The 10839-nt window shown below is 53.3% G+C and overlaps 1 protein-coding gene across 1 annotated transcript in view; it reads left to right on the top strand.

Annotated features, from left to right (window-relative positions):
- The first annotated feature begins 296 nt into the window (after positions 1-296).
- The window catches only part of LOC123403031 (wall-associated receptor kinase 3-like), a 43592-nt gene continuing 33049 nt past the window's right edge, over positions 297-10839 (top strand). Inside the window, exon 1 of the mRNA XM_045097009.1 lies at positions 297-1308. Coding sequence (XP_044952944.1) covers positions 411-1308 — 898 coding nt within the window. The 5' untranslated portion in view covers positions 297-410. The remainder of the gene's footprint in view (positions 1309-10839) is intronic.

Below are 10839 nucleotides of genomic sequence, written 5' to 3'. Positions count from 1 at the left end.
TTCTTTTTCTGAGGATCACCCGGTTCCGGTTCCATCCTCAACTAAACATTGGAATGATGAACTGGGGACGGAATGAACCCGTCTCGTGTCACCATATCCTCAAACCAAACACACCCAAGCCGACCTTTTGTGGCACAACATTCAATTTCTAACCCGTGGTAGGGGGTACTCAACTGTTCAAAGACGTTCCCTGCCTGACAAAACCAAGTTAGGATCTTTTATGCTGGTGGCGTGTTAGTGGTGTTTCTTTTTTCCCCACAACGGCGATGGAACGTGTGATTCCGTTTAAATTGTGGAGTACGTAAAGTACGACAGTGAGTGATATATATGAAAGAGAACCAACGCTGGAAGCTAAATCAGCCAGACACCTAAAGCTCAGTACACAATTTCCCCTCGAATACACCTGTGAGATGATGAAGACGAGGCTCCTCTGCTTGCTCGCGCTGCTGTTGCTATGGACGGTAACGGCACGAGCATCAGCTGGCGTGCAAGGAAGCCAGGGCGGGAACAGGAGTGCTCTTCCCTCCCTGGCCGGCTGTCAGAAGAGATGTGGCAACCTCAGTTTCGACTACCCGTTCGGCATAGGGCCGGGCTGCTTCCGGCCGCCGCAGCGGGACTTTGAGCTCTTCTGCAACAGAACCCCCGATGCGTCGCAGCCTCCCAGACTCTTCCTGTACGACGGCATCACCGAGGTCGTCGATAACATCAGGGCCGGCGATCCCTATGTCCAACAAAATATCGAGGTATCGTTTTCCCAATCCGTCCCCGTGAGACCTGAGGAGGATGCCTACAACATCTCCTGGAATCCTGTGAGATCTCCCACTAGCTATTATTTACGATTAAACTTCACTGGTTGCGACTTCGACATGTATGTGCTCGACAACGGTACGAACAAGACAGCGGGTCAGTGCACTACTACATGCCCTGACGAAGACATCACGGATAAGGTGTCCAGCCTCAGGCAGGACTGCAACGGTACAGGATGTTGCTCCACCGGTTATATATCCGCGTCTACTACCGGCTTCGACATCAAGTTCGTCCGCCACAAGATTGGAAAGCTGGAGTTCAAAGCGCACAGTAACCGAAGCTCCATATGGGATACAATTGATGTAAGCACTGATCACGCCTCTATCTTCTGGGGTATCACCATTGATGAACCTGGTGGCCCCTTCCAAAACAGCACAGATTATGCATGTCTCAGCAACCATAGCAACAGTCGCCAGCAGTATCAGGATGAGTATACTTGTTACTGTGACCGTGGTTACGGAGGCAATCCATACATAACGGATGGCTGCTCGCGTGACAAAGGTAATTGCTCTGAGATAAAAAGCCTAGTTTTTTTATTAGTGTGTACTTCCCCTGTCCCAAAATAAAGGTCTTAAGCTTAGTATTATTTTGTATTAGAGCTAGTACAAAGTTGTGACAGTTATTTTAAGACGGAGGAAGTACTTCTTTCATACAATAAATTTCTTCAACAGTATTCACCAGCAAAAAATAATCTGCAACAGTAACCAACTTTGTCCCCACATGCTCGCATATACGGACTTGACAGAACAAATAAATTCAAAACCATAAAAAACCGATGATCTCCTGTCTGACGCAGCCACGGCTACTTTTATTGGGTCGGATCTTAATGTTGTCTATTGCATGGTATGGATATGGTTTTCCTAATGCATGGCATCCTAAAATTTAGAAAACCATTTAAATCAACGGACTGATCCAGTTGGGTCGTAACCGCCTGGAGCAATCGATACCCGTCCTATCTGGCCCCCACGCGCCGCTTATTCCTCTACCTTAGAGCATCTCCAAGAGCCGTGCTTCGCGCCGCGTCTAAAAAATGCGTTCGCCGCGCGCGCTTCGGCTGGTTTAGCGCGGGATAGCCGCTGGCTCCAACAGCCGCGCTATAATGCAGCGCGCGCCGCTTGAGCAGTGCCAAAAAATGCAGGACGCGCACAACATTTTTAACAAATAGATTGCATCAAAAGAAAAAGGATACAAAGTTATTTTACATAGATTGCAACTAGATAGGTAGTTCGAAAACATAGATAGATAGTTCGGTGCTAGATAGTTTGAAAACCCTTTTCGAAAAAAAGATAGTTTGAAAACATAAAACTAATCCCAGTCGCTCCAATCATCTGCACCATCATCATCGTCGTTGGTGTCGTCAGAGGTTAATAGCCAGATGTCGAACCAACGCTCATCTTCTTCAGTGAACAAGGACCTCCGTCCTCCCGCCTGCATTGACGATGTCGGCCTGCGCACTCGCCAATGCCTTCCGCCGACGCCTGTCCAACCGCTCCTCGCGGCGCCGGCGCGTGTCCTCCTTGCAGCGCCTTGCCCAATATTCCTGCTCATAGGCGACGTCCTCCGGGTGGCGCCGGCGCCACTCCGCCATGACCCGCTCGTCCTCTTGGGCGACGAGGAGGTGGCGCTGCCGCACAGTGTGCTCCGCACGGTCTTGTGCGGAGTTTACACGAGGCGGCGGGGCGACGTCTAACGCCTGCTGGAGCGTGTGAACGTCTTGGAAGTTCATTTGGCGGCGTGGCCTTCCTAGGCGCCACGCCGCCGCGTCGAACGCGTGGGCGGCCTCGTGCGTTGTGTCGTATGTGCCGAGGCTAAGCCGGAGATCGCCGGAGCATATCTCGGCGTAGAACCCGCCATTGGGGCGCTCGCGGACGCCACGGTAGCCCGACGCAGAACGGCGGCGCGGCGGCATGGTGGCGCGTCGGGACGGGGCGCTGGAGCGGTGGCGGCGCGCTGGAGCGGCGGCGGGGCGAGAGGTAGAGGGGGAGAGAGAGAGAGCGAAGCGGTGACGCGCGAGGGAGCGGCAGAGCGCTGCGCTTTTATAGGCGCGCGGGAAGCGACGCGGCAAAAATGACGCGCGTGCTGCCACCTTTTCGTGCGCGTGGGCAAGCAGTTCCCGTGCGCGCGGTTTTTCCGTCGCCGCTGGAGCGCGCCATTCTGTCCCGCGCGCTAACATTACGGTTTATCCCGCTCGCCTTTTTGCGCGGCTGTTGGAGATGCTTTTATCGCCACACAGCGACGCCCACAACCACAGATCTCCTCTTCCTTGTCCATCGTCTTCCTAGCTGCATTTCCCCTCTCCTTTGCCTTCCACTTCCTCTAGATGTGGACCAACAGCAGCAAGCCGACGGCCACCGATACTGCAAGCTTCCGCTTCTCCCTCGTATACACCGTCAGGAGGAACCACCTCTTTTCAGCAGCCGCTGCTCCTGCCTATTGCGGCAAAGCGAAAGGACACTCTCCCCTCGCCTGCAGGGGCAATGACGGCCACATGATGTGCTGCAACGGGTATTGCCATGAAGATGACAACGACAGAGGCCACAATGGGGGTCGCGCTCGTGCACCTGTTTCGGCGACTCCCAGTGCTACGATGCAGCTGTCGCCGGTGGCTCTCCGAGCGGCGAGGCGAGGTCCGCGCGGCTGCATGGTATTGACTGCCGGAGCTTAAGACGGCGATGGTGTTGTGAGGCGGTCACCACTCGGTGCACATGGTGCAATCGAGAGGCTGGGGAGAGGAGCTGCACAACATTGGGCTGCCCGCGTTGACGCAACAGAGGGGCCATCGGCACTCTACTGTGCTTCAATCGAGTGGCCGGGTGCCGCAATCGTGGGCTCCTCGGTTTTTTATGAAGCGTCGTCGGACTGCCAGGGCTGCAACGTGGCATCGCCGGGGGACCAGGCCCCGATGCTGTGAGTTAACATCGTCAGGACCGCCAGAGTTGCAATGAAGCATCGTGCATTTATGCAATGAAGCGCATTCGGGTCCTTGGAGCTCCGTCGTGATTGCAATGGAGCTTCACCAGAGCTGCAATGGAGCGCGGCTAGGGTTCCAATGGAACTTCGCCAGGGCTGCAATGAAGCTTCATCGGAGATGTCGTCGGTGCGGCCTCAATGGCCATGGTTGTGATGGAGCAGCACGCCAGTGCTCCCGCTGCTGCATGCGGGTGCTCCCAGAGCGCCACCCCGCGTTGTAATGGAGAGCTGCCAATGATGCAACTGTCGGTGGCGGCTCTTGGGAGAGATGTGTTGCAACGCTCACCGACGGCACTGGTGCCACGACGGGTTCTGTGTTGCTCTCGTGGAAGGGGATAAGAGGAAGATGGGAGGAGGGCTTGTGTTGCTTGGATCAAACGTACATCTAACGCCAGATCGGACGCCTACCTAGGCGGATGGTTTCTTAGATAAATCATCCGGTTGATTCGTTGTATTAGCCTAAAATCTTAGGTTGACGCGTTTTGAAGTTTGAACCCATATGCCTTTGCATAAATAGTATAATCCAAAAAATAAAAATCAAAAACCTTCACTGAATTTTCAAAAATAAACATGGACGTATCTCCTAAAACTGCATGCACATGTTGGTGAAGAAAATAGCCTTTTTTTTAGCAGGACATGATGTTATTGCGGCCGAGCTCAAATGGGCTTGGGTAAACAGCAAATTTTAAGAAATATGTTTAAAAATGAATTTTTTGTTGAAAACTATGAAAAATGTTCCGAGCTCGCAAAGTTTCATCGTGAAAATGCATTTGTGGAAGTCGTGGCAAAAAAGAACTTTTTATTTTGCCACGACTTCTACAAATATGATTTCGTACTGAAATTTTGCAAGGTCTTAGAACACTTTTCATTGTTTTCTGAAAAAAAACAGATTTTTTCAATATTTTTGAATTTATTGTTGACCCAAAGCTCATTTGAGCTCGGCTGTAAAAGGCCATTTTCATCTTTAGGGTCGTTTTTTCCTAGACCAGCCACAAGTCTGTTCTCATGAAAAATTTCACATGTATGAAAGAAACAAAAATGGTCATTGCAAAAAAAAAAGACTTCTTAAAACCATTTATTGGATTTTGTACATGCATGAGCATATGAGTACAAGCTTCGTTTTGAATTTCAGGCATGTTTAGGCTCTTTTATTTCATGATGAGTTGTAGGATTATTCTACCTTTTCTAAGGTGCCACCTAGGAAACTCCAAGACCGTGGTCCGTAACTCCAACTCCTCCCCCACGTTAGTAACATGACAATGATCTCAATGGCCCTGGAACAAACCATCAGCAATTCTATCTCTCAATTGATTCATGTCGACCGAATCTGGCTCCATTTCTAGATCCCTCCTGTTACGACGCCTCCTCCTTGTTTCCTCAAGAAGAGGTTGATAATTCTCATCTCTGTCACACCTTTCGAATTCCGTATTCCATGGCGGATGCATCTTGGACTCCTCTCTCACCTGAATCGTTCCTCAGCCACCAACAGAACAGCGAAGGGGAGGCTGTGGGGCTGTGGGCCAAGCCGGCGGCTATCAGCGGAGGTGGAGGCGGCCGCCGGAGGCCATGGACGACTATCAGCTGCTTCCTTCCTCAGCCACCAGGAGCAGGAAGGGAAGAGGAGCGCTCCAGGTAGGGGAAAGGAAAAGATGAGCCTGTAGCCGCACCGCTGTTTGACCGCTCGAGAAGGCAACCGGCTGTGTTAAAGGAAAGAGTAAAACGAGGAGAGTTTAAACGAGGAGAGAGAGGACTAAAAGAAATTTTAGTAGGGGTTGCTGTGACTAAAAGATTTTAGTCTTTAGACTAGTTTTAGTCTCTCTTTAGTCAGGGGTGTTTGGAACTTTAGCCTTTCACCCTCTTAGGCTGGTCACAATGGAGAGTAACATAAGGTAGGAACCTACATGCTTTCCTAGACTATGTCCCTACCTCCACAATGGGGAGTAACATGTATGTAGTGTCATGCAACAATGCATTTATTAGGCTATAGACTCATTGTTTCTTGGAGTGTGTGATGTTCCGGTAACTTAGCTAGTTACCACAAGCACCTCTCTCTTCACTAAATACGTGCCACATAAGCAAAGTTGTATTGGAGTGTGTGATGTTACTGCTAAGTTCCTCCCCATTGTGACCAGCCTTAGCAAGTTACTCATACTAGGAGTAACATAGCGGATACCAAGGCAAGATGAGTCTATAGGCTAATAAATAAAAGGTTCAATGCTACCCCGATGTTACTATCCACTGTGGAGGTAGTAACTTAGACTAGTAACATATGTATATTACTATTCTATGTTACTCCTTATTATCAGTAGTCTTACGTTGTGGAAGCCTGGCCGCACATTGAGGCCGCTTGCACCAAATCCTGATTGAGCCAAATGATTGAAAAGGGTGCATTTATTGGCATTTATCGCTGCCATCGAAACTTTTATTTAGTTAGAGTTAGTTCAGGATTAGTCCAGAATTAAAATCTAACTTTAAGCTCCAATCAAGTTAGAGTATCAAACAGGGCCGTTGTAGAAGCCTGGCCGCACATAGAGGCCGCTCGCCCCCTACCGCATTGATGCCGCTCAAACAGGTGTGTCGCACAACTGACATGCGCCGATTCAGTGTGCACAGTGCACATAGCGATGGAGAAACCTACTCCAGCTGCTGCACCCGCATTGAAGCGACCACCTCTCCTCTCCTATCTTCCATTCTATGCACCACCGCCTCGCTTCTCCTATCTTGCACATACCGCAGAGATGGGCAAGAACAGCAACGGCTTTAGTTGGTTCTTAGTCAGCCTGGACGTACCGAGGGGGCTTCTTGGCCTGCTCATGGACCACTCGGTCTTGGCCCGCTCGGTCCAGGACTGACCGTAAAAACCGGCCGGTCCGGCCCCTCAAAACAGGCCCGAAAATTGCTCAGTCCGGTCCGGTTAAAGCTCGGTCCGACCGAGCGGACCGAACAGCTCACTGGCAGCATGGCGAGTGCAGGGCGGGGGCATGGCGAGGCATGACGGGGATGTGGTAGAGGCATGGCGGGGGCGTGCTGCAGGAGTGCCGGGGGCGTGCTGGAGGTGTGGCGGCTCAGGCGTGGCGGGGTAGACGTGTTGTGCCGTGGCCGCCGCCGTCCAGAGCACGAGATCTCACGGACGTGGCCACTGTCCTTTCCAGGACGAACGACCATGTCCAGGAGCTTCGCAAGCATCGGATCTCCTCCCCCCTAACAAATCGATGGGATTCGCCACGAATCAGTCGGGATCTTGCTTCATCTCCAGCTCCGGCCGTCGCCGTTCGTCGTCGATTCCTTCGTCGTCACTGCTTCTCCGGCCTCCCCGACCTCAGTATCGAGCTCTACATGAGTGCCCGCACCTATTCCCTCTGTCTCCGCTTCCGATTACGGCCTAGAGTCTTCGATAGCCGATGTCATGGCTACCACCTCGCCGCCGGTGAGCTGTTGGCCGGTCCGCCGGTCCGGCCCGGGCTTTTGCCTCGCCGGTGCGGTCCCTGAAAAGAGGACCGCCAGCCTACTCGGTCCGATCCGGACCGGACCGCCGGCGGCCGGTCCAAACGCCGGCTCGGACCGGGACCGGACTGGCCCGGACCGTGTCCATCGTGAGTTCTTAGGGCTTGCAGGAGGATCCTGGGGTCATTCGAATTGCGGCGCCACCGGCCACTGTCTCCATGCCCGCGAGCGGCCGCCACTCTATCAGTCCACATGGTTAAGGAGGTGCGCTGATCTCCGACAACGACGATGACGTGTGAGCAGACTTTTCTTTTGAGGGGGTGTCTGCAGACATTTGATGCGTATAATTTAACGCATGGAGTTAGAGTTTCCCTTACAACAACTCCAGTAGTTCCAGTTGAACGGGAATCGAAGGACTGACGGAATAGTTGTTGTATTGCTTGAGCCTCGTGGACATATATATAAGAGTACAATGATCAGTTTGGAGTACAAGGTAAGGTAGAACAAACCCTAGTCTATCTTTTATTTTCTAATAATCAATATACTCAACATCCCCCGCAGTCACAACGGTAGCGACGCAGGTGGTGAGACTGCAGAAGAATCCAAAGGTAAGCCGACGGTCATCCCCCCATAGTCGTAACGGTCGATGCATCACGGGAGTTGTGGCCGGAGTGGAAACGGACGAGGTTGCTCAAGCAAGGCGGTAGCCCTTTTTGTGCCGATATCAAGGTAGCCGAGAGCGTAGGGTGGTGTAGCTGTGGTCGAGGTTGCTGTGCCAAGAATGTCCTGGTCGATGTCGAGTCGTGTAGCCGGTGTCGAGGAAGTCGTCGTGGAGCCGTGGGCGCAAGGAGGCGTCGAGTCAGTCATGGGCGCAGTGGTGTCGAAGTAGTGATGCGCCGGCAACGAGACATAGTTGACGACGCGTCGCACCGGGTTTGCCAAGCCCGGGGACACTTCGTGGACGAAAGCACGCATAGGTGTTGCCAGCACCGCGTAAGCATAGACGGACGAAGTCGATGTTGGCGATGCGTAGCTCCAGGCTTGCCAGGCCTGCGAACACACCGGGGATGAAGGCACACGTTGGTGTTGCCAGCATCGGGCATGCATAGACAGGGACCTGCACATAACCTGTACGCCATGTCGAGGAGGCTAGCAGAGAAGGACTCGATGATGCTTGCGGTGCAAATCGGCGGTGGCCGATGTTGCCCGCGGTGGTCGAAGTAGATGAAGTGGTCGGGGACGACAACGACGACGCTCGCGATGAGCTAGTGCTGGACGAAGATGAAGGAGGTGGACAGGCAGTGTGGCTCGGGTTAGCGAGCTGCAACAATGCCAAAGGAGACCAGCGGTGGCAGCCTGATGACGGCGGCGACTGCTGGTTAGGAGCGCCGCGGCGATGCTCGAAGTATGCGAGGAAGAACCCGACAACATGACGAAGACCAACGCGGTCGATGGTGTTCCCGTGCCGAAGAAGACGGCGCGGTGCGTACCACTGAAAGTCGACGGGCGGGCATGGCAAATTGGATCGCGCGCTGTGGCGCTACGACCCGAAGGGGAGACGAAGCGACAGCGCGCGGGTCAGGGCGATGGTGGGAAGACCTCGGGGTGGTGGCGTAGACCGCGTGCCGCAACGCTACGACCCGAAGGGGCGACAAAGTGGCGGTGCGCGGGTCGGCAGACACGGGGACGGCCTCGGGCGGCGGCGGGGACCGCGTGCCGCCGCACTAAAGCCCGAAGGGGCGGTGTAGCAGCGGCTCGCGGGTCAGGGCAACCGCTGGGCGGCGGCGCTGCGGCCCGATGGAGCAATGAGATGGCAGCCCGTTGCTCGATCGATGGAGGGGTGCGCTGTACTCGAGACAGCTTTCACAGGACCTGCGGAGGCGCATGCAACCGACTGATCAGATCAGTCGCACGGCGTAGATGACGCAGATCGCGCGCAGGTGGGTGATCAATCCGATCACGCGCAAGGTTGGGGACGTCGCTCGGTGGAGGCGGGGTGACGGCGGCTGAGTAGCCGGCGGCCGACGAGGCCGATGCGGTAGGAGCCAGTAGCCGGCCCGAGGCAGGCGACGCGGTTGGCCCGACGTAGCCGGACCGACGCAGCCGGCGAGTCCGTTGCGTTTGGAGCCGGGAGCCGGCCTGACGCACTCGGCACAAGGCACGCGGTGCGGCCGGAGGCAGCAGCCGGCCCGAGGCAGGCGGCGGCGCTACCTGACGAGGTGACGGTGGAGATCAATGGGTCGGCGGCGCGCGAGCGGATGCTGTGATGGGCCGCCGCATGGCACGAGGCCGTCGGGTCAGGGCGATGCAGGAGTCCCTATCGGAGCAGGGCAATGACGGCTGGCGGAGATCGATGGGCGTGCCAGCGCGCGAACATCGACGTCGAGGGGCCGTCGGGACGAAGGAGAAGCCGGGTCGCGCTGATGTAGGAGTAAAGGCGCGGTGGTCGACGGCGACGGTAGACGACGCAAACGGATCTAAGATCGGAAAACCAAATAGAAAACGCCGATCAAAGTGACCCGCGGAAGAGAGAAAACCCTGGATCTAGAGATAGGGAAAAGACTCTCTAGGGCAGCCGGTCAACATGACCGGCGGACGAACCCTAGGTACGGACGGCGCGGCCCCTCGCGGCGGTCATGGAGTCCAACCGCTCCGGGGGCGACACACGGTGCGGAAGCGGTGACGGCGGCTACGTCAAGGAACTTGCGGCAGATACCAAGTTGAACGATAATCAAGGATTGATGGAATAGTTGTTGTATTGCTTGAGCCTCGTGGGCATATATATATATAAGAGTACAATAATCAACTTAGAATACAAGACAAGGTAGGACAAATCTTTTTCTATCTCATATTTTCTAATAATCAATATATTCAATAGTTCCCCAAAAAACTACTCACAAAACAGATTTTACCGCATTTTTTAGAAAAGGAGGTGAAGCCCCGGCCTCTGCATCGATGGATGCATACGACCATATATTAAAAACGGTCCCAAGTCATCGAATAGTACAAAAAGTCTCCAAAAAAATAAAAGAAAAAGAGAGAAAGATACACGGCGTCCAACTCGCCACAACCGGGGTGCATAAAAATAAGCCTAGATGACTAACCACCTATCCTATTAATATGACGCCATCCAAACCGGTTGAAGATAACCTGAGCTACCATCTCCCATCGGACACACCCAGTAACCAAAGGCTCCCTGGCTTCCACAGGAGTGAGTAATGACCATGTGTGGATCAAAGCAGTAGCCCTGAAAATGACCTGCAAAAAGTGAATATGTTGATGTTTCTTAAATACCAAGTCATTTCTACAGTTCCATATAGCCCACAAAAGTGCACATGATCCTATTCGGATAAGCCTAGCAGTTATAACATCGACCCCCCTTAACCACGTCCCAAATAACGTGTTTAAACTATTGGGTGGCTTAATGTTGAAAGTAATAAGAAGTGTTCGCCATATAAGTTTAGCCACAGGACAATCCAGAAAAAGGTGTTTAATTGTTTCATCGTTCTGACAAAAGCTACATCTAGTATTACCTTTCCAGTTACGTTTTGCCAAATTATCCTTTGTTAGAATAACCCCCTTGTGAAGAAACCACATGAAGATCTTAATTCTAAGTGG

Source organism: Hordeum vulgare, chromosome 6H (assembly GCF_904849725.1).
Source record: "Hordeum vulgare subsp. vulgare chromosome 6H, MorexV3_pseudomolecules_assembly, whole genome shotgun sequence".
Classification (NCBI taxonomy): Eukaryota; Viridiplantae; Streptophyta; class Magnoliopsida; order Poales; family Poaceae; genus Hordeum; species Hordeum vulgare.
The sequence above is the reverse complement of the archived record's forward strand: the minus strand, read 5'-3'. Positions and strand labels throughout refer to the sequence as shown.